General features: G+C 40.9%; 1 protein-coding gene across 1 annotated transcript in view; it reads right to left on the minus strand.

Annotated features, from left to right (window-relative positions):
• LOC139571525 (uncharacterized) overlaps positions 1 to 24,341 on the minus strand; it is a 157,950-nt gene that overhangs the window by 132,600 nt on the left and 1,009 nt on the right. Inside the window, exons 3-29 of the mRNA XM_071394492.1 lie at positions 23,852 to 24,202; positions 23,426 to 23,707; positions 22,044 to 22,160; positions 21,483 to 21,515; positions 21,330 to 21,350; positions 21,125 to 21,145; positions 20,869 to 20,889; positions 20,085 to 20,105; positions 19,819 to 19,839; positions 19,137 to 19,157; positions 18,591 to 18,611; positions 18,169 to 18,189; positions 13,439 to 13,459; positions 13,268 to 13,300; positions 12,782 to 12,802; positions 11,998 to 12,018; positions 11,733 to 11,753; positions 11,148 to 11,168; positions 10,886 to 10,906; positions 4,449 to 4,469; positions 4,024 to 4,044; positions 3,768 to 3,788; positions 2,829 to 2,849; positions 2,565 to 2,585; positions 1,883 to 1,903; positions 1,027 to 1,047; positions 605 to 625 (exon numbers count right to left, since the gene is read on the minus strand). Coding sequence (XP_071250593.1) covers positions 605 to 625; positions 1,027 to 1,047; positions 1,883 to 1,903; positions 2,565 to 2,585; positions 2,829 to 2,849; positions 3,768 to 3,788; positions 4,024 to 4,044; positions 4,449 to 4,469; positions 10,886 to 10,906; positions 11,148 to 11,168; positions 11,733 to 11,753; positions 11,998 to 12,018; positions 12,782 to 12,802; positions 13,268 to 13,300; positions 13,439 to 13,459; positions 18,169 to 18,189; positions 18,591 to 18,611; positions 19,137 to 19,157; positions 19,819 to 19,839; positions 20,085 to 20,105; positions 20,869 to 20,889; positions 21,125 to 21,145; positions 21,330 to 21,350; positions 21,483 to 21,515; positions 22,044 to 22,160; positions 23,426 to 23,707; positions 23,852 to 24,202 — 1,278 coding nt within the window. The remainder of the gene's footprint in view (positions 1 to 604; positions 626 to 1,026; positions 1,048 to 1,882; positions 1,904 to 2,564; positions 2,586 to 2,828; positions 2,850 to 3,767; positions 3,789 to 4,023; positions 4,045 to 4,448; positions 4,470 to 10,885; positions 10,907 to 11,147; positions 11,169 to 11,732; positions 11,754 to 11,997; positions 12,019 to 12,781; positions 12,803 to 13,267; positions 13,301 to 13,438; positions 13,460 to 18,168; positions 18,190 to 18,590; positions 18,612 to 19,136; positions 19,158 to 19,818; positions 19,840 to 20,084; positions 20,106 to 20,868; positions 20,890 to 21,124; positions 21,146 to 21,329; positions 21,351 to 21,482; positions 21,516 to 22,043; positions 22,161 to 23,425; positions 23,708 to 23,851; positions 24,203 to 24,341) is intronic.

The following is a 24,341-nucleotide window of genomic DNA, read 5'->3' on the forward strand; positions in this document are numbered from 1 at the left end:
AGTGATGATCTGGGACTTCTTGTATCATATCAATGTTCCCACATCAGATAAATGTCAGGGAACATTAATATGCGTAATATTATGTGTTTTCTACCACTTCTTAATTTATTTAAATACATGGGACTGGTCTATCAGTGATCCAGGTGTATCAGAAACTACCCACTGGGCAAACTACATCATTTCAACGTGGATATTTGGGTAAAATTTGGTTGAGACGTTGATCAATGAGATTACAACCTACCGTGTATTCACCCACTAAAAAAGACAGCCAAAAATGTGTTGAATTTCCCATGTGTTATCCCTATGCTTTAAAACCATCTAAAAGCACAACCAAATTCCAGTGAAAAACTATTTTAGATTTGGGGTTTTGTTGTCACCCAAATGTCTAAACCTGTGCTTTCTACTAATTTAAAGCATAGCAAAGTTTAAATGGGAATACAATGTCAGATATGTGGTTTATTTAAAAAACAGATTAATTTGAATATCCCTGTGCTTCATCTAATAGTAGAAACAAATGACCTGGATTACAGTTGAGATTTTTTTTAAATTAAAAAACATAAAATGGTTGAAACCAATAAAGTGATGATCTGAAGACACTACTTACCCTTGTCCTTTCTGAGGTCATCTGTAAACATGTAGAGTAGATGGAAGACAGTGAGAACATCACTAACATGAACACTAGAAGATGTAGTCTCTCTCTGGGACTCATTGGTTGGGATTCAATCCAATGTGCGCTATACAGCAGGACACTTCACAGCTGACAAAGCACTTTTAAAGACATTTTCCACCGGCATTTACAGAGATCACATTCATGGTAAACACTGCACATGTCGACTCAAGTGTAAAATACCTTTAAAAGTCTGTTATAGTGTGCTGTGTTATAATGCACCTTGAAGTGAATCCCGGACCTTGTCTCATAACACTGTTCCAACATCAGAAGGAACATCTTAAATGTGCTCAGCAACAAAAAAATACTAAATGTTTCACAGAAATCTAGCAAAGTGAAGATATGAAGACACTACTTACCCTTCTCCTTCTTGAGATCATCTGTAAACATGTAGAGTAGATGGAAGACAGTGAGAACATCATTAACATGAACACTAGAAGATGTAGTCTCTCTCTGGGACTCCTTGTCTCATATCAATTCTCAAACGTCGCAAATCCTAATTGAGTTCCATCACCTAAATGAGTCCAGCGAACCTCTAAGAGACAACTTCTCCAATGAAGATGTTCTATCCTACCACCACTTCTTAATTTCATTCATTAAATGTGACTGGTCCATCAGTGATCCAGGTGTATCAGAGACTACCTCTCTCTAGTCTAGTGGTCTCTACAGTCTCAACACATCCTGTTCTATAACATCAACATTAATGTGACTGGTCCATCTGTGATCCAGGTGTATCAGAGACTACCTCTCTCTAGTCTAGTAGTCCTCTACAGTCTCAACACATCCTGTTCTATAACATCAACATTAATGTGACTGGTCCATCAGTGATCCAGGTGTATCAGAGACTACCTCTCTCTAGTCTAGTGGTCCTCTACAGCCTCAACACATTCTGTTCTAGAACATCAACATTAATGTGATTGGTCCATCAGTGATCCAGGTGTATCAGAGACTACCTCTCTCTAGTCTAGTGGTCTCTACAGTCTCAACACATCCTGTTCTATAACATCAACATTAATGTGACTGGTCCATCTGTGATCCAGGTGTATCAGAGACTACCTCTCTCTAGTCTAGTGGTCCTCTACAGCCTCAACACATCCTGTTCTATAAAATCATTCCAACATCAGAAGGAACATCTTTAATGTGCTCCAAAAATAAAATATACAATTTAAATGGTTGACAATTGTAGCAACGTGATGATCTGAAGACACTACTTACCTCGCTGCTCAGTGAGGTTAACTGTAAACATGTAGAGTAGATGGAAGACAGTGAGAACATCATTAACATGAACACTAGTAGATGGAGTCTCTCTCTGGGACTCCTTGTCTCATATCACTTCACTAATGTCACAAATCCTAATTGAGTTCCACCAACTTAATGAGTCCAGCGAACCTCTGTGAGACAACTTCTCCAATGAAGATATTCTACCCTACCACCACTTCTTAATTTCATTAAATAAAGGTGACTGGTCCATCAGAAACTACCCACTGGGCAAACCTTGTTATCTCAACGTGGATATTTGGGTAATATTTGGTTGAGACGTTGATCAATGAGATTACAACCTATAGTATATTCACCCATCTAAAAAGACAGCCAAAAATGTGTTGAATTTCCCATGTGTTATCCATACGCTTTCAACCATCTAAAAGCACAACCAAATTCCAGTGGAAAAACAATGTTTTATTTTTTTGTCACCCAAATGTCTATCACTGCGCTTTTAACTAATTGAAAGCACAGCAAAGTTCAACTGGGAATACAATGTCAGATATTTTGTTTATTCATAAAATGGATTAATGTGAATATCCATGTGCTTCAACTAATAGCAGAGACAAATGACCTGGATTACAGTTCAAATGTTGATATAATTCTAGCAAAGTGATGATATGAAGACACTACTTACCTGACTTCTCAGTGAGGTAATCTGTAAACATGCAGAGTAGATGGAAAACAGTGAGAACATCATTAACATGAACACTAGTAGATGGAGTCTCTCTCTGGGACTCCTTGTCTCATATCAATGTTATAACATCAGAAGGAACATCTTCAATGTGCTCAAAATAACCTTCTTACATTTTTTCCTACTTAAAGTCGGTAAATTAGAAATAATGACATTTTTGTGGTTCTAACAACGTTATCAGAATGATGGTCTGAAGACACTACTTACTATTCTGGGCTGAGAGGTTAGCTGTAAATATGTAGAGTAGAAGGAAGACAGTGAGAACATCATTAACATGAACACTAGAAGATGTAGTCTCTCTCTGGGACTCCTTGGTCAGGATTCAATCCAATGTGCAGTATACCGCAGGGCACTACACAGCTGACAATGTACTTTTTAAAGACATTTTCCACCGGCATTCACAGAGATCACAGTCATGGTAAACACTGCACATGTCGACTCAAGTGTAAAATACCTTTAAAAGTATGTTATAATGTGCTGCATTATAATGCTCCTTGAATTGAATCCCGGCCCTTGTCTCATTTACATTTACATTTAAGTCATTTAGCAGACGCTCTTATCCAGAGCGACTTACAAATTGGAAAGTTCATACATATTCATCCTGGTCCCCCCGTGGGGAATGAACCCACAACCCTGGCGTTGCAAGCGCCATGCTCTACCAACTGAGCCACACGGGACCACTGTTCTAACATCAGAAGGAACAACTAGGGCCAATCAGAAGTTGAAACAATAACAAAGTGTGATCCCAGCCACTGTTGTTTTGGTAACAAGCTGAGGGAGGGGCTGGAGAAATAATATCACTCTTAAATGAATAGACAGAGCGATGGATGCAAGGACTGACCATCCATGATACTGTATCAACATTATAGTTTTAAATATGTTTGGAGGCTGTACAGAGTTTGCTTACATTTACTTTGTTTACAAACATTGAGGTAAAACAAGGTTATATTTTGGGTTCTGATGGGGTACAACGGTTAAACTAAGCTCTTTAATCATTTATAAGTTATATTCTTCAAGAATCAGTGGGTACAAAATTATTTTAAAAGTCAAAAAACGGATTTAGCAACTACCGATTGTCCCTTTGTGCTCCAAAAAAAATGTGGTTACATAAATTTAGCAAAGTGATGATCTGAAGACACTACTTACCCTTCTCCTCCCTGATTTCATCTGTAAACATGTAGAGTAGATGGAAGACAGTGAGAACATCATTAACATGACCACTAGTAGATGTAGTCTCTCTGGGACTTCTTGTCTCATATCAATGTTCCAATATCAGATAGAAGTCAGGGAACATTAATATGCACAACATGATGTGTTTTCTACTTCACTAGAAGTTACATCTATAGAAGAGACATTGGTTTATATAATGTTATCAAAGTGATGATCTGAAGACACTACTTACTATTCTGGGCCCAGAGGTCAACTGTAAACATGTAGAGTAGATGGAAGACAGTGAGAACATCATTAACATGAACACTAGTAGATGTAGTCTCTCTCTGGGACTCCTTGGTCAGGATTCAATCCAATGTGCAGTATACCGCAGGGCACTACACAGCTGAGAATGCACTTTTTAAAGGCATTCTCCACCGGCATTCACGGAGATCACATTCATGGTAAACACTGCACATGTCGACTCAAGCGTAAAATACCTTTAAAAGTCTGTTATAGTGTGCTGTGTTATAATGCTCCTTGAATTGAATCCCGGCCCTTGTCTCATACCACTGTTCTAACATCAGAAAGAACATCTTAAATGTGCTCAGCAACAAAAAAGGAGTTTAAATGCTTCACATAATTCTAGCAAAGTGATGATCTGAAGAGACTACTTACTCCTCTCCTTCCTCAGGTCATCTGTAAACATGTAGAGTAGATGGAAGACAGTGAGAACATCATTAACATGTTACAGGGTCCACAGGAAATCACAGACTACAAAAACAAAAACAGCCACGTCACTGATACCGACGTCATGCTTCCAGACAAACTAAACACCTTCTTTGCCCGCTTTGAGGATAATACAGTGCCACCGTCGCGGCTCGCTAACAAAGACTGCGGCCCCCCCCTTCTCCTTCTCAGTGGCTGACGTGACTAAAACATTTAAACGTGTTAACCCTCGCAAGGCTGCTGGCCCAGACGGTATCTCAAGCCGTGTACTCAGAGCATGCGCAGACCAGCTGGCTGGTGTGTTTACAGACATATTCAATCGCTCCCTATCCCAGTCTGTTGTCCCCACATGCTTCAAGATGGCTACCACTGTTGCTGTACCCAAGAAGGCAAAGATAACGGAACAAAATAACTACTGCCTGTCGCACTCACTTCTGTCATCATGAAGTGCTTTGAGAGGCTAGTCAAGGATCATATCACCGCCACCTTACCGGCCACCCTTGACCCACCTCAGTTTGCATACCGCCCCAACAGGTCCACAGATGACGCAATCGCCATCTCACTGCACACTGCCTGGACAAAAATAATACTTATGTAAGAATGCTGTTCATTGACTACAGCTCAGCATTCAACACCATAGTACCCTCCAAGCTCATCATCAAGCTGGTGGCCCTGAGTCTCAACCCCGCCCTGTGCAACTGGGTTCTGGACTTTGACGGGCCGCCCCCAGGTGGTGAAGTTAGGAAACAACATCTCCACTTCGCTGACCCTCAACACTGGGGCCCCACAAGGATGTGTGCTCAGCCCTTTCCTGTACTCCTTGTTCACCCACGACTGCGTGGACACGCACGCCTCCAACTCAATCATCAAGTTTGCAGACGACACAACAGTAGTGGACTTGATAACCAACAACGACGAGACAGCCTACAGGGAGGAGGTGAGGCCACTTGGAGTGTGGTGTCAAGAAAACAACCTCTCACTCAACGTCAACAAAACATAGGAGATGATCGTGGACTTCAGGAAACAGCAGAGGGAGCACCCCTGTATCCACACCGAAGGGACAGCAGTGGAGAAGGTGGAAAGTTTTAAGTTCCTGGGCGTACACCTCACAGACAAACTGAAATGGTCCACCCACACAGACAGTGTAGTAAAGAAGGCGCAACAGCGCCTCTTTAACCTCAGGAGGCTGAAGAAATTTAGCCTGTCACCCAAAACCCTGACTAACTTTTACAGATGCACAATCGCGGGCATCCTGTCGGGCTGTATCACAGCCGGGTATGGCAACTGCACCGCCCACAACCGCATGGCTCTCCAGAGGGCGGTCTGTACAACGCATCACCGGGGGCAAACTACCTGCCCTCCATGACACCTACACAACACCCGATGTCATAGGAAGGTCATAAAGATCATCAAGGACAACAAGCACCCGAGTGTTAGGATTTGCGTTTATTGCACTATAACCCAATGCTATATCACATGTGATTGAATGTTAGCAACTGTTGGCCTGGGCGCCTGGGTGTCTGTGTGTGTGTGCTGGAAGTAACAGTTAGCCCCCGATAAGTGTGCTGGGAAGCTGTGGTTAGCCTTGAGCGAGAACAGTGTGCTTTTGTATGCAGGTGCAAATAGCTCAGACAATGTTGCAGAGCTGTCTGACCTCAGTCTCTGGGGTGAGGGAGCGTAATCTACACAGCAACAGCGCCGGGACACCAAAGAGCGCAAAGAGCCACTCCTGGGCTACAATCACCTATCCGGACCTGTTTTACTGCCAATGCGGAGCCCCACCGGGCCTTCACGACTGGACTACCGATGTTATCTGCCCGAGGGAGTTACCCAACTGGCCCCTCCGTCGCGATGTTACCTGAACGCCCATCTGCAGCTCGCTAATCGTTAGCTGTCTTATTGGCTGCTATCTGAATAGGTCTATCGGACAATTTTTCTTGGGTCACTATAACTATATCTATTTTGCCAATTGGATTGATCCCCTCTACCACACGGAACCCCACTAATCTACCGTCGGAAACGCACGAGGTGGCTAAAATTTGTAAGTCGCTCTGGATAAGAGCGTCTGCTAAATGACTTAAATGTAAATGTAAATGTAAAAACAGACCTCCATCCTATGCTAGCTTGCTACCCATGGCCCGGCTAGCTGTCTGAATCGCCGTTACCCCAACCAACCTCACTACTCACTGGACCCTTATGATCACTCGACTAAGCATGCCTCTCCTTAATGTCAATATGCCTTGTCCATTGCTGTTCTGGTTAGTGTTTATTGGCTTATTTCACTGTAGAGCCTCTAGCCCTGCTCATTATACCTTATCCAACCTTTCAGTTCCACCACTCACACATGCGATGACATCACCTGGTTTCAATGATGTTTCTAGAGACAATATCTCTCAATACCTAGGTTTACCTCCACTGTATTCACATCCTACCATACCTTTGTCTGTACATTATACCTTGAAGCTATTTTATCGCCCCCAGAAACCTTCTTTTACTCTCTGTTCCGGACGTTCTAGATGACCAATTCTCATAGCTTTTAGCCGTACCCTTATCCTACTCCTCCTCTGTTCCTCTGGTGATGTAGAGGGGAATCCAGGCCCTGCAGTGCCTAGCTCCACTCCTATTCCCCAGGCGCTCTCTTTTGATGACTTCTGTAACCGTAATAGCCTTGGTTTCATGCATGTTAACATTAGAAGCCTCCTCCCTAAGTTTGTTTTATTCCCTGCTTTAGCACACTCTGCCAACCCGGATGTTTTAGCCGTGTCTGAATCCTGGCTTAGGAAGACCACCAAAAATTCTGACATTTTCATCCCTAACTACAACGTTTTCAGACAAGATAGAACGGCCAAAGGGGGCGGTGTTGCAATCTACTGGAAAGATAGCCTGCAGAGTTCTGTCCTACTATCCAGGTCTGTTCCCAAACAATTTGAACTTCTACTTTTAAAAATCCACCTCTCTAAAAACAAGTCTCTCACCGTTGCCGCCTGCTATAGACTACCCTCTGCCCCCAGCTGTGCTCTGGACACTATATGTGAACTGATTGCCCCCCATCTATCTTCAGAGCTCGTGCTGCTAGGTGACCTAAACTGGAACATGCTTAACACCCCAGCCATCCTACAATCTAAGCTTGATGCCCTCAATCTCACACAAATGATCAATGAACCTACCAGGTACCACCCCAAAGCCGTAAACACGGGCACCCTCATAGATATCATCCTAACCAACTTGCCCTCTAAATACACCTCTGCTGTTTTCAACCAAGATCTCAGCAATCACTGCCTCATTGATCTCATCCCGTCAGTAGAGGATGCCTGGTTACTTTTTTTAAATGCCTTCCTCACCATCTTAAATAAGCATGCCCCATTCAAGAAATTTAGAACCAGGAACAGATATAGCCCTTGGTTCTCTCCAGACCTGACTGCCCTTAACCAACACATAAACATCCTATGGCGTTCTCCATTAGCATCGAACAGCCCCAGTGATATGCAACTTTTCAGGGAAGCTAGAAACCAATATGCACAGGCAGTTAGAAAAGCCAAGGCTAGCTTTTTCAAGCAGAAATTTTCTTCCTGCAACACAAACTCAAAAAAGTTCTGGGACACTGTAAAGTCCATGGAGAATAAGAACACCTCCTCCCAGCTGCCCACTGCACTGAGGACAGGAAACACTGTCACCACCGATAAATCCACTATAATTGAGAATTTCAATAAGCATTTTTCTACGGCTGGCCATGCTTTCCACCTGGCTACCCCTACCCTGGTCAACAGCACTGCACCCCCCACAGCAACTCGCCCAAGCCTTCCCCATTTCTCCTTCTCCCAAATCCAGTCAGCTGATGTTCTGAAAGAGCTGCAAAATCTGGACCCTTACAAATCAGCCGGGCTAGACAATCTGGACCCTTTCTTTCTAAAATTATCTGCCGAAATTGTTGCAACCCCTATTACTAGCCTGTTCAACCTCTCTTTCGTGTCGTCTGAGATTTCCAAAGATTGGAAAGCAGCTGCGGTCATCCCCCTCTTCAAAGGGGGGGACACTCTTGACCCAAACTGCTACAGACCTATATCTATCCTACCCTGCCTTTCTAAGGTCTTCGAAAGCCAAGTCAACAAACAGATTACCGACCATTTCGAATCCCGCCATACCTTCTCCGCTATGCAATCTGGTTTCAGAGCTGGTCATGGGTGCACCTCAGCCACGCTCAAGGTCCTAAACGATATCCTAACCGCCATCGATAAGAAACAATACTGTGCAGCCGTATTCATTGACCTGGCCAAGGCTTTCGACTCTGTCAATCACCACATCCTCATCGGCAGACTCGATAGCCTTGGTTTCTCGAATGATTGCCTCGCCTGGTTCACCAACTACTTCTCTGATAGAGTTCAGTGTGTCAAATCGGAGGGCCTGTTGTCTGGGCCTCTGGCAGTCTCTATGGGGGTGCCACAGGGTTCAATTCTTGGACCGACTCTCTTCTCTGTATACATCAATGATGTCGCTCTTGCTGCTGGTGAGTCTCTGATCCACCTCTACGCAAACGACACCATCCTGTATACTTCTGGCCCTTCTTTGGACACTGTGTTAACAACCCTCCTGACGAGCTTCAATTCCATACAACTCTCCTTCCGTGGCCTCCAATTGCTCTTAAATACAAGTAAAACTAAATGCATGCTCTTCAACCGATCGCTGCCTGCACCTGCCCGCCCGTCCAACATCACTACTCTGGACCGTTCTGACTTAAAATATGTGGACAACTACAAATACCTAGGTGTCTGGTTAGACTGTAAACTCTCCTTCCAGACTCACATGAAACATCTAGTTAAATCTAGAATTGGCTTCCTATTTCGCAACAAAGCATCCTTCACTCATGCTGCCAAACATACCCTTGTAAAACTGACCATCCTACCGATCCTCGACTTCGGCGATGTCATTTATAAAATAGCCTCCAATACCCAACTCATTAAATTGGATGCTGTCTATCACAGTGCCATCCGTTTTGTCACCAAAGCCCCATATACTACCCACCACTGCGACCTGTACGCTCTCGTTGGCTGGCCCTCGCTTCATACTCATCGCCAAACCCACTGGCTCCAGGTCATCTACAAGACCCTGCTAGGTAAAGTCCCCCCTTATCTCAGCTCCCTGGTCACCATAGCAGCACCCACCTGTAGCACGCGCTCCAGCAGGTATATCTCTCTGGTCACCCCCAAAACCAATTCTTCCTTTGGCCGCCTCTCCTTCCAGTTCTCTGCTGCCAATGACTGGAATTAACTACAAAAATCTCTGAAACTGGAAACACTTTTCCCCTCACTAGCTTTAAGCACCAGCTGTCAGAGCAGCTCACAGATTACTGCACCTGTACATAGCCCATCTATAATTTAGCCCAAACAGCTACCTCTCCCCCTACTGTATTTATTTATTTATTTATTTTCCTTTGCACCCCATTATTTCTATCTCTACTTTGCACATTCTTCCACTGCAAATCTACCATTCCAGTGTTTTACTTGCTATATTGTATTTACTTCGCCACCATGACCTTTTTTTTGCCTTCACCTCCCTTATCTCACCTCACTTGCTCACATTGTATATAGACTTATTTTTCTACTGTATTATTGACTGTATGTTTGTTTTACTCCATGTGTAACTCTGTGTTTTTGTATGTGTCGAACTGCTTTGCTTTATCTTGGCCAGGTAGCAATTGTAAATGAGAACTTGTTCTCAACTTACCTACCTGGTTAAATAAAGGTTAAATAAAAAAATTAAAATGTGATTCCATCTCATGCACCTTGCCTATGCCGCTCGGCCATCGCTCATTCATATATTTATATGTACATATTCTCGTTCACCCCTTTAGATTTGTGTGTAGTAGGTAGTTGTTGGGAATTGTTAGATATTACTGCACTGTTGGAACTAGAAGCAAAAGCACATCGCTACACTCGCATTAACATCTGCTAACCATGTGTATGTGACCAATAAAATTAGATTTGAACATGAACACTAGAAGATGTAGTCTCTCTCTGGGACTCCTTGTCTCATATCACTTCTCTAACGCCACAAATCCTAATTGAGTTCCAGGCACCTAAATGAGTCCAGTGTACCTCTGTGAGACAACTTCTCCAATAAAGATATTCTACCCTACCACCACTTCTTAATTTTATTAATTAAATATGACTGGTCCATCACTGATCCAGGTGTCTACAGGTGTCATCCAGGTGTCATTAATTAAATGTGACTGGTCCATCAGTGATCCAGGTGTCTACAGTCTCAACACATCCTGTTCTAGAACATCAATATTAAATGTGTTTTCTACTTCCCTAGAAGTTACATCTACAGAAGAAACATTGGTTCACATAATGTTGTTATTAAGGTGATGATCTGAAGACACTACTTACCTAGCTTCCCTGTAAGGTCATCTGTAAACATGTAGAGTAGATGGAAGACAGTGAGAACATCATTAACATGAACACTAGTAGATGTAGTCTCTCTCTGGGACTCCTTGTCTCATATCAATGTTCCAACATCAGAAGGAGCATCTTCAATGAGCTCAAAATAACCTTCTTACATTTTTTCCTACTTAAAGTCGGTAAATTTGAGAATTTTACTTTTGTGGTTCTAATAATGTTATCAACGTGATGATCTGAAGACACTACTTACCTAGCTTCCCAGTGAGGACATCTGTAAACATGCAGAGTAGATGGAAGACAGTTAGAACATCATTAACATGAACACTAGAAGATGTAGTCTCTCTCTGGGACTCCTTGTCTCATATCAATGTTCCAACATCAGAAGGAACATCTAGGGCAAATCAGAAGTTGAAACAATAACAAAGTGTGATCCCAGCCACTGTTGTTCTGGTAAAAAGCTGAGGGAGGGGCTAGAGAAATAATATCACTCTCAAATTCATAGACAGAACTATGGATGCAAGGACTGACCATCCATGATACTGTATCAACATTATAGTTTTAAATATGTTTGGAGGCTGTACAGAGTTTGCTTACATTTACTTTGTTTACAAACATTGAGATAAAACAAGGTTATATTTTGGGTTCTGATGGGGTACAACAGTTAAACTAAGCTCTTTAATCATGTATAAGTTATATTCTTCAAGAATCAATTGGTAAATATAATTCATTTATAAGTCAAAAAATGGATGTAGCAACTACCGATTGTCCCTTTGTGCTCAAAAAAATTGTGTTTACGTAAATTCTAGCAAAGTGATGATCTGAAGACACTACTTACCCTTCTCCTTCCTGAGGTCCTCTGTAAACATGTAGAGTAGATGGAAGACAGTGAGAACATCATTAACATGAACACTAGTAGATGTAGTCTCTCTCTGGGACTCCTTGTCTCATATCAATGTTCCAACATCAGAAGGAAGGTCTTCAATATGCTCAAAATAGCCTTCTTAAAGTGTTTTCCTACTTGAAGTCGGTAAAATAAAGAAAATGTAACTTTTGTGGTTCTAATAATGTTTTCAAAGTGATGATATGAAGACAGTACTTACGATTCCGGGCCCAGAGGTTAACTGTAAACATGTAGAGTAGATGGAAGACAGTGAGAACATCATTAACATGAACACTAGAAGATGTAGTCTCTCTCTGGGACTCCTTGGTCAGGATTCAATCCAATGTGCATTAAACGGCAGGGTACTTCACAGCTGAGAATGCACTTTTTAAAGGCATTTTCCACCTGCATTCACAGAGATCACATTCATGGTAAACACTGCACATGTCGACTCATGCGTAAAATACCTTTAAAAGTCTGTTACAGTGTGCTGTGTTATAATGCACCTTGAATTGAATCCCGGCCCTTGTCTCATAACACTGTTCCAACATCAGAAGGAACATCTAGGGCCAATCAGAAGTTTAAACAATAACAAAGCGTGATCCCAGCCACTGTTGTTTTGGTAAAAAGCTGAGGGAGGGGCTGGAGAAATAATATCACTCTCAAATTCATAGACAGAACTATGGATGCAAGGACTGACCATCCATGATACTGTATCAACATTATAGTTTTAAATATGTTTGGAGGCTGTACAGAGTTTGCTTACATTTAGTTTGTTTACAAACATTGAGATAAAACAAGGTTATATTTTGGGTTCTGATGGGGTACAACAGTTAAACTAAGCGCTTTAATCATTTATAAGTTATATTCTTCAAGAATCAATGGGAACAAAATTATTTTAAAAGTCAAAAAACGGATGTAGCAACTACCGATTGTCCCTTTGTGCTCCAAAAAATGGTGTTTACGTAAATCTAGCAAAGTGATGATCTGAAGACACTACTTACCCATCTCCTCCTTGAGTTTATCTGAAAACATGTAGAGTAGATGGAAGACAGTGAGAACATCATTAACATGAACACTAGTAGATGTAGTCTCTATCTGGGACTTCTTGTCTCATATCACTTCACGAATATCACAAATCCTAATTGAGTTCCACCACCTTAATGAGTCCAGCGTACCTCTGTGAGACAACTTCTACAATGAAGATATTCTACCCTACCATCACATCTTATTTTCATTAATTAAATGTGACTGGTCCATCAGTGATCCAGGTGTATCAGAGACTACCTCTCTCTAGTCTAGTGGTCCTCTACAGCCTCAACACATCCTGTTCTAGAACCTCAACATTAATGTGACTGGTCCATCAGTGATCCAGGTGTATCAGAGACTACCTCTCTCTAGTCTAGTGGTCCTCTACAGCCTCAACACATTCTGTTCTAGAACATTATTCTATGGTCTGAAGACACTGAAATATGAAGGACACTACTTACCCAGTTGACTAGTGAGATCCTTTTCAACCATAGCTGTAGACACAGATAATAAGAAAAGTCAGGGAACATTAATGTGAACAACATTATGTGGGTTATACTTCTTTAGAAGTTATAGAAGAGACATTGGTTTACATAATGTTATCAACGTGATGATTTAAAGATACTACTTACCCTTCTCCTTACTGAGGTCATCTGTAAACATGTAGAGTAGATGGAAGACAGTGAGAACATCATTAACATGAACACTAGTATATGTAGTCTCTCTCTGGGACTTCTTGTCTCATAACAAAATTCCAAAATCAGATAAAAGTCAGGGAACATTATTATGCACAACATTGTACGTTTCCTACTTCACAAGAAGTTAGATCTACATAAGAGACATTGGTTTACAGTTGAAGTCGGAAGTTTACATACACCTTAGCCAAATACATTTAAACTCAGTTTTTCACAATTCCTGACATTTAATCCTTGTAAAAAATCCCTGTTTTGGGTCAGTCAGGATCACCACTTTATTTAAAGAATGTGAAAAGTCTGAATAATAGTAGAGAGAATGATTTATTTCAGCTTTTATTTCTTTCATAACATTCCCAAGTGGGTCAGAAGTTTACATACCTCAATTAGTATTTGGTAGCATTGCCTTTAAATTGTTTAACTTAGGTCAAACGTTTTGGGTAGCCTTCCACAAGCTTCCCACAATAAGTTGGGTGAATTTTGGCCAATTCCTCCTGACAGAGCTGGTGTAACTGAGTCAGGTTTGTAGGCCTCCTTGCTCGCACACACTTTTTCAGTTCTGCCCACAAATGTTCTATGGGATTGAGGTCAGGGCTTTGTGATGGCCACTCCAATACCTTGACTTTGTTGGCCTTAAGCCATTTTGCTACAACTTTGGAAGTATGCTTGAGGTCATTGTCCATTTGGAAGACCCATTTGCGACCAAGCTTTAACATCCTGACTGATGTCTTGAGATGTTGCTTCAATATATCCACATAATTGTCCTTCCTCATGATGCTACTATTTTGTGAAGTGCACCAGTCCCTCCTGCAGCAAAGCACCCCCACAACATGATGCTGCCACCCCCGTGCTTCACGGTTGGGATGGTGTTCTTCGGCTTGCAAGCCTCCTCCTTTTTCCTCCAAACATAACAATGGTCATTAAGACCAAACAGTTTTATTTTTGTTTCATCGGACCAGAGGACATTTCTCCAAGAAGTACGATCTTTGTCCACATGTGCAGTTGCAAACCATAGTCTGTCTTTTTTATGGTGGTTTTATAGCAGTGGCTTCTTCCTTGCTGAGCGGCCTTTCAGGTTATGTTGATATAGGACTCGTTCTCCTGTGGATATAGATACTTTTGTACCCGTTTCCTCCAGCATCTCCACAAGGTCCTTTGCTGTTGTTCTGGGATTTATTTGCACTTTTCACACCAAAGTACGTTAATCTCTAGGAGACAGAACGTGTCTCCTTCCTGAGAGTTGTGACGGCTGTGTGGTCCCATGGTGTTTATACTTGCGTACTATTGTTTGTACAGATGAACGTGGTACCTTCGGGCGTTTGGAAATTGCTCCCAAGGATGAACCAGACTTGTGGAGGTTTACAACTTGTGGAGGTTTTGGCTGATTTCTTTTGATTTTCCCATGATGTCAAGCAAAGAGGCACTGGGTTTGAAGGTAGGCCTTGAAATACAGTCGTGGCCAAAAGTTTGGAGAATGACACAAATATAAATTTTCACAAAGTCTGCTGCCTCAGTTTGAATGATGGCAATTTGCATATTCTCCAGAATATTATGAAGAGTGATCAGATGAATTGCAATTCATTGCAAAGTCCCTCTTTGCCATGCAAATGAACTGAATCCCCCAAAAACATTTCTCCCAAGGATGAACCAGACTTGTGGAGGTCTACAACTTGTGGAGGTTTTGGCTGATTTCTTTTGATTTTCCCATGATGTCAAGCAAAGAGGCACTGGGTTTGAAGGTAGGCCTTGAAATACAGTCGTGGCCAAAAGTTTGGAGAATGACACAAATATTAATTTTCACAAAGTCTGCTGCCTCAGTTTGAATGATGGCAATTTGCATATTCTCCAGAATATTATGAAGAGTGATCAGATGAATTGCAATTAATTGCAAAGTCCCTCTTTGCCATGCAAATGAACTGAATCCCCCAAAAACATTTCCACTGCATTTCAGCCCTGCCACAAAAGGACCAGCTGACATTATGTCAGTGATTCTCTCGTCAACACAGGTGTGAGTGTTGACGAGGACAAGGCTGGAGATCACTCTGTCATGCTGATTGAGTTCGAATAACAGACTGGAAGCTTCAAATGGAGGGTGGTGCTTGGAATCATTGTTCTTTCTCTGTCAACCATTGTTACCTGCAAGGAAACACGTGCCGTCATCCTTGCTTTGCACAAAAAGGGCTTCACAGGCAAGGATATTGCTGCCAGAAAGATTGCACCTAAATCAACCATTTATCGGATAATCAAGAACTTCAAGGAGAGCGGTTCAATTGTTGTGAAGAAGGCTTCAGGGCGCCCAAGAAAGTCCAGCAAGCGCCAGGATCGTCTCCTAAAGTTGATTCAGCTGCGGGATTGGGGCACCACCAGTACAGAGCTTGCTCTGTAATGGCAGCAGGCAGGTGTGAGTGCAATTGCATGCACAGTGAGGCGAAGACTTTTGGAGGATGGCCTGGTGTCAAGAAGGGCAGCAAAGAAGCCACTTCTCTCCTAGAAAAACATCAGGGACAGACTGATATTCTGCAAAAGGTACAGGGATTGGACTGCTGAGGACTGGGGTAAAGTCATTTTCTCTGATGAATCCCCTTTCCAATTGTTTGGGGCATCCGGAAAAAAAGCTTGTCTGGAGAAGACAAGGTGAGCACTACCATCAGTCCTGTTTCTCAGCCAAGGGAGTGGCTCACTCACAATTTTGCCTAAGAACACAACCACGAATAAAGAATGGTACCAACACATCCTCCGAGAGCAACTTCTCCCAAACCATCCAGGAACAGTTTGGTGACGAACAATGCCTTTTCCAGCATGATGGAGCACCTTGCCATAAGGCAAAAGTGATAACTAAGTGGCTCGGGGAACAAAACATCGATATTTTGGGTCCATTTTCACGAAACTCCCCAGACCTTCATTTGTGGTCAATCCTCAAGAGACTGGTAGACAAATAAAACCCCACAAATTCTGACAAACTCCAAGCACTGCTTATGCAAGAATGGGCTGCCATCAGTCAGGATGTGGCCCAGAAGTTAATTGACAGCATGCCAGGGTGTATTGTAGAGGTCTTGAAAAAGAAGGGTCAACACTGCAAATATTGACTCTTTGCATCAACTTCGTATAATTGTCAATAAAAGCCTTTGACACTTATAAATGCTTGTAATTATACTTCAGTATTCCTTAGCAACATCTGACAGAAATATCTAGACATTGAAGCAGCAAACTTTGTGGAAATAAATATTTGGCCACAGGTACACCTCCAATTGACTCAAATGTCAATCAGCCTATCAAAAGCCATGACATAATTTTCTGGAATTTTCCAAGCTGTTTAAAGGCACAGTCAACTTAGTGTATGTAAACTTCTGACCCACTGGAATTGTGATACAGTGAATAATAAGTGAAATAATCTGTCTGTAAACAATTGTTGGAAAAATTACTTGTGTCATGCAAAAAGTAGTTGTCCTAACCTACTTGCCAAAACTATAGCTTGTTAACATGACATTTGTGGAGTGGTTGAAAAACGAGTTTTAATGACTCCAACCTAAGTGTATGTGTCACGATCGTCTTGCGGAGAGAGAAAGAACCAAGGCGCAGCGTGTTCAAAATACATCTCTTTTTATTAAGAGAAGAGAAAAACACGAAACGAACACTGAATACAAACTAAACAAAAAAACAAACAAACGACCGTGAAGCTAACGACGTAAGTGCAATGCCAAGCAACAAACGTTCAACATAGACAATTACCCACAAAACCCAAATGCCTATGACTGCCTTAAATATGGCTCTCAATCAGAGACAATGAACCACAGCTGCCTCTAATTGAGAACCAATCTAGGCAGCCATAGACATACAAACACCTAGACAAGCCACTGACCCATAAACGTACAAAACCCCTAGACAAACCAAAACACATACATTCCCCATGTCACACCCTGACCTAACTAAAATAATAAAGAAAACAAAGAATACTAAGGCCAGGGCGTGACAGTATGTAAACTTCCGACTTCAACTGTACCTGTGGCCTCAAGGTAAGTTTTGAATTGGATTACACATTGCCCTTATAAAATGGTTCACATCTTTCAAAGTGATGATCTGGGACTTCTTGTATCATATCAATGTTCCCACATCAGATAAATGTCAGGGAACATTAATATGCGTAACATTGTGTTTTCTACCACTTCTTAATTTATTTAAATACATGGGACTGGTCTATCAGTGATCCAGGTGTATCAGAAACTACCCACTGGGCAAACTACATCATTTCAACGTGGATATTTGGGTAAAATTTGGTTGAGACGTTGATCAATGAGATTACAACCTACAGTGTATTCACCCACTAAAAAAGACAGCCAAAAATGTGTTGAATTACCCATGTGTTATCTCTATGCTTTAAAACCATCAAAAAGCACAACCAAATTCCAGTGAAAAACTATTTTAGATTTGGGGTTTTGTTGTCACCCAAATGTCTAAACCTGTGCTTTCTACTAATTTAAAGCATAGCAAAGTTTAAATGGGAATACAATGTCAGATATGTGGTTTATTTAAAAAACAGATTAATTTGAATATCCCTGTGCTTCATCTAATAGTAGAAACAAATGACCTGGATTACAGTTGAGATCTTTTTTAAATTAAAAAACATAAAATGGTTGAAACCAATAAAGTGATGATCTGAAGACACTACTTACCCTTGTCCTTCCTGAGGTCATCTGTAAACATGTAGAGTAGATGGAAGACAGTGAGAACATCATTAACATGAACACTAGAAGATGTAGTCTCTCTCTGAGACTCATTGGTTGGGATTCAATCCAATGTGCGCTATACCGCAGGACACTTCACAGCTGACAAAGCACTTTTAAAGACATTTTCCACCGGCATTTACAGAGATCACATTAATGGTAAACACTGCACATGTCGACTCAAGTGTAAAATACCTTTAAAAGTCTGTTATAGTGTGCTGTGTTATAATGCACCTTGAAGTGAATCCCGGACCTTGTCTCATAACACTGTTCCAACATCAGAAGGAACATCTTAAATGTGCTCAGCAACAAAAAAATACTAAATGTTTCACAAAATTCTAGCAAAGTGAAGATCTGAAGACACTACTTACCCTTCTCCTTCTTGAGATCATCTGTAAACATGTAGAGTAGATGGAAGACAGTGAGAACATCATTAACATGAACACTAGAAGATGTAGTCTCTCTCAGGGACTCCTTGTCACATATCAATTCTCAAACGTCGCAAATCCTAATTGAGTTCCATCACCTAAATGAGTCCAGCATACCTCTGTGAGACAACTTCTCCAATGAAGATGTTCTATCCTACCACCACGTCTTAATTTCATTCATTAAATGTGACTGGTCCATCAGTGATCCAGGTGTATCAGAGACTACCTCTCTCTAGTCTAGTGGTCCTCTACAGCCTCAACACATCCTGTTCTAGAACATCAACATTAATGTGACTGGTCCATCAGTGATCCAGGTGTATCAGAGACTACCTCTCTCTAGTCTAGTGGTCCTCTACAGCCTCAACACATCCTGTTCTATAAAATCATTCCAACATCAGAAGGAACATCTTTAATGTGCTCCAAAAATAAAATATACAATTTAAATGGTTGACAATTGTAGCAACGTGATGATCTGAAGACACTACTTACCTCGCTGCTCAGTGAGGTCCTCTGTAAACATGTAGAGTAGATGGAAGACAGTGAGAACATCAATAACATGAACACTAGAAGATGGAGTCTCTCTCTGGGACTTCTTGTCTCATATCACTTCACTAATGTCACAAATCCTAATTGAGTTCCACCAACTTAATGAGTCCAGCGAACCTCTGTGAGACAACTTCTCCAATGAAGATATTCTACCCTACCACCACTTCTTAATTTCATTAAATAAAGGTGACTGGTCCATCAGAAACTACCCACTGGGCAAACCTTGTTATCTCAACGTGGATATTTGGGTAATATTTGGTTGAGACGTTGATCAATGAGATTACAACCTATAGTATATTCACCCATCTAAAAAGACAGCCAAAAATGTGTTGAATTTCCCATGTGTTATCCATACGCTTTCAACCATCTAAAAGCACAACCAAATTCCAGTGGAAAAACAATGTTTTATTTTTTTGTCACCCAAATGTCTATCACTGCGCTTTTAACTAATTGAAAGCACAGCAAAGTTCAACTGGGAATACAATGTCAGATATTTTGTTTATTCATAAAATGGATTAATGTGAATATCCATGTGCTTCAACTAATAGCAGAGACAAATGACCTGGATTACAGTTCAAATGTTGATATAATTCTAGCAAAGTGATGATATGAAGACACTACTTACCTGACTTCTCAGTGAGGTAATCTGTAAACATGTAGAGTAGATGGAAAACAGTGAGAACATCATTAACATGAACACTAGTAGATGGAGTCTCTCTCTCTGGGACTCCTTGTCTCATATCAATGTTACAACATCAGAAGGAACATCTTCAATGAGCTCAAAATAACCTTCTTACATTTTTTCCTACTTAAAGTCGGTAAATTAGAAATAATGACATTTTTGTGGTTCTAACAACGTTATCAGAATGATGGTCTGAAGACACTACTTACTATTCTGGGCTGAGAGGTTAGCTGTAAATATGTAGAGTAGATGGAAGACAGTGAGAACATCATTAACATGAACACTAGAAGATATAGTCTCTCTCTGGGACTCCTTGGTCAGGATTCAATCCAATGTGCAGTATACCGCAGGACACTTCACATCTGAGAATGCACTTTTTAAAGGAATTTTCCACCGGCATTCACAGAGATCACATTCATGGTAAACACTGCACATGTCGACTCAAGCATAAAATACCTTTAAAAGTCTGTTACAGTGTGCTGTGTTATAATGCACCTTGAATTGAATCCCGGCCCTTGTCTCATAACACTGTTCTAACATCAGAAGGAACATCTAGGGCCAATCAGAAGTTGAAACAATAACAAAGCATGACCCCGCCACTGTTGTTTTGGTAACAAGCTGAGGGAGGGGCTGGAGAAATAATATCACTCTCATATTCATAGACAGAACTATGGATGCAAGGACTGACCATCCATGATACTGTATCAACATTATAGTTTAAATATGTTTAGAGGCTGTACAGAGTTTGCTTACATTTACTTTGTTTACAAACATTGAGATAAAACAAGGTTATATTTTGGGTTCTGATGGGGTACAACAGTTAAACTAAGCTCTTTAATCATTTATAAGTTATATTCTTCAAGAATCAATGGGTACAAAATTATTTTAAAAGTCAAAAAACGGATTTAGCAACTACCGATTGTCCCTTTGTGCTCCAAAAAAAATGGTGGTTACATAAATTTAGCAAAGTGATGATCTGAAGACACTACTTACCCTTCTCCTCCCTGAGGACATCTAAACATGTAGAGTAGATGGAAGACAGTGAGAACATCATTAACATGAACACTAGTAGATGTAGTCTCTCTCTGGGACTCCTTGTCTCATATCAATGTTCCAACATCAGATAAAAGTCAGGGAACATTAATATGTACAACATGATGTGTTTTCTACTTCACTAGAAGTTACATCTATAGAAGAGACATTGGTTTATATAATGTTATCACTGTGGTGATTTAAAGACATGACTCACCTCTCTCCTTCTTGAGGTCATCTGTAAACATGTAGAGTAGATGGAAGACAGTGAGAACATCATTAACATGAACACTAGAAGATGTAGTCTCTCTCTGGGACTCCTTGGTCAGGATTCAATCCAATATGCAGACTGTGCTACAAAAATAAAATAAAAATAAAAATGGTTGACATAATTGTAGTGATGATCTGAAGACACTACTTACCCCCCTCCTTTGTTTGGTCATCTGTAAATATGTAGAGTAGATGGAAGACAGTGAGAACATCATTAACATGTTAATTAGAATATGTAGTCTGCATATTGAATCTTTACAGTCATGTGTGTAATTTGGGTTATGGACAATAAAACCACTACTTACCCCGCTGCAGTTTGAGTTGATCTATTATCACACCTGCAGGTTAAAATCAGTCATCAGTGTCAACATGTTAATCACCTGCAGGTTAAAATCAGTCATCAGTGTTAACATGTTAATCACCTGCAGATTAAAATCAGTCATCAGTGTTAACATGTTAATCACCTGCAGGTTAAAATCAGTCATCAGTGTTAACATGTTAATCACCTGCAGGTTAAAATCAGTCATCCGTGTTAACATGTTAATCACCTGCAGATTAAAATCAGTCATCAGTGTTAACATGTTAATCACCTGCAGGTTAAAATCAGTCATCAGTGGTAACATGTTAATCACCTGCAGATTAAAATCAGTCATCAGTGTTAACATGTTAATCACCTGCAGATTAAAATCAGTCATCAGTGTTAACATGTTAAAATCAGTCATCAGTGTTAACATGTTAATCACCTGCAGGTGTAGTATATTATCCTGTATCCATAGAATACAACCACTGTGAATGTGGTGAGGATGAAAAACACATTGCAGACATTTATTTCTAACAATGAAACATTCATATCATCTGTCCATTACCTTTCTTATTATGTATGCAGTAGACAGCCAGAATGAACCCAATCACAGTGACGGCTCCCAGACAGCATAACACAATGAAGACCATTCTCAATGGACTAGTGTGATGAAACAACTCACCTAAAACACACACATCATAAGACATCAACACCAGGGTTTGGTACTAATACTACCACACACATCATAAGACATCAACAACAGGGTTTGGTACTAATACTACCACACATCATAAGACATCAACAACAGGGTTTGGTACTAATACTACCACACATCATTGCACATCAACAACAGGGTTTGGTACTAATACTACCACACATCATTACACATCAACAACAGGGTTTGGTACTAATACTACCACACATCATTACACATCAACAACAGGGTTTGGTACTAATACTACCACACACATCATTACACATCAACAACATGGTTTGGTACTAATACTACCACACATCATTACACATCAACAACAGGGTTTGGTACTAATACTACCACACATCATTACACATCAACAACAGGGTTTGGTACTAATACTAACCCACATCATTACACATCAACAACAGGGTTTGGTACTAATACTACCACACACATCATTACACATCAACAACAGGGTTTGGTACTAATACTACCACACATCATAAGACATCAACAACAGGGTTTGGTACTAATACTACCACACATCATTACACATCAACACCAGGGTTTGGTACTAATACTACCACACACATCATTACACATCAACAACAGGGTTTGGTACTAATACTACCACACACATCATTACACATCAACACCAGGGTTTGGTACTAATACTACCACACACATCATTACACATCAACAACAGGGTTTGGTACTAATACTACCACACATAAGACATCAACAACAGGGTTTGGTACTAATACTACCACACATCATTACACATCAACAACAGGGTTTGGTATTAATACTACCACACACATCAACAACAGGGTTTGGTACTAATATTACCACACACATCATCACACATCAACAACAGGGTTTGGTACTAATATTACCACACACATCATTACACATCAACAACAGGGTTTGGTACTAATATTACCACACACATCATTACACATCAACAACAGGGTTTGGTACTAATACTACCACACATCATTACACATCAACAACAGGGTTTGGTACTAATACTACCACACACATCAACAACAGGGTTTGGTACTAATACTACCACACACATCAACAACAGGGTTTGGTACTAATACTACCACACAGCAGTGAAGTGTGCCATAATAAACACTAATCTTTTGTATTGTTGTCTCAAAGCCTTTGGTTAAAACATATACTGGATATTAACACATCAATATCTCCAGTGTTTCATGTCTAAATAATATTATGTTGTTACTCACTAGGGAGGTGAACCTCTGTCTCCATCTTCTCATTGATCCGGCTCTGTTGGACTCTGCAGGTAAAGTGGTTGGTGTCAGTCTCCTGGACAATGACATGTTGTTTGACTGTGTAGAATCCCTTGAAGTCTCTGTGTGTCTCAGGAGGACCAGCAGAGAGATGGACTCCTTTACTGTCCAGCCACACCAGCTCAGGCTGAGGGTGCCAGCCTTCTGATTCACACAGCAGACCCATCCCTCCATCTCTGTGTCCCTCAATGGACACCACTGGCTTGGATCCTACAGCTACAGACACACAGATAGACTGGATGTTAACTGGTGACAGGCTGTGAACAAATAGACACATACTGTATCCAGTAATATGAAGGAAAGAGGTGATGTCATTGTACTGTAGCTAGATTATTACATTAACATGGAAATAAACCTCACCTTTAACGAGGACTTGAATAGTGAAATCATCATACCAGCTTTTTGCCTTAATAAAGCATTTGTAACGTCCCTCATCAGTGCCTTGTACCCTGGTCAGTTTCAAAGAGGTGTTGCCCCTCCACAGTTCCTCTTCAAACAGTGAAGTTCTTTCTCTATAGTAGGGAATCTGATCCTCTCGTATGATTCTGTGTTTTTGGTAACGAAAGACACGACCGTCTAAGAAGTCCAGGTTCAGCCAGTCCACTGTCATGTCCTCAGCACTGATGTTGGGTTTGAGGTAACAGGGCAGAATGATGTCATCACCAGCTACAGCAACAATGGGATCAGTTGGACCAAGAACCTCAAACCTCTCTGAAGAGAACAGACAGACTAACAGTTTCAATAGTTTAAAGTGTTATCCTCTGTCATCTGCACTGATCTGAAATACACTGTAGTATATATAGTAGTACTAGACACTGTAGTATATATATAGTAGTACTATAAACTGTAG

This window comes from Salvelinus alpinus, chromosome 3, assembly GCF_045679555.1.
Source record: "Salvelinus alpinus chromosome 3, SLU_Salpinus.1, whole genome shotgun sequence".
NCBI classification, from domain to species: Eukaryota; Metazoa; Chordata; class Actinopteri; order Salmoniformes; family Salmonidae; genus Salvelinus; species Salvelinus alpinus.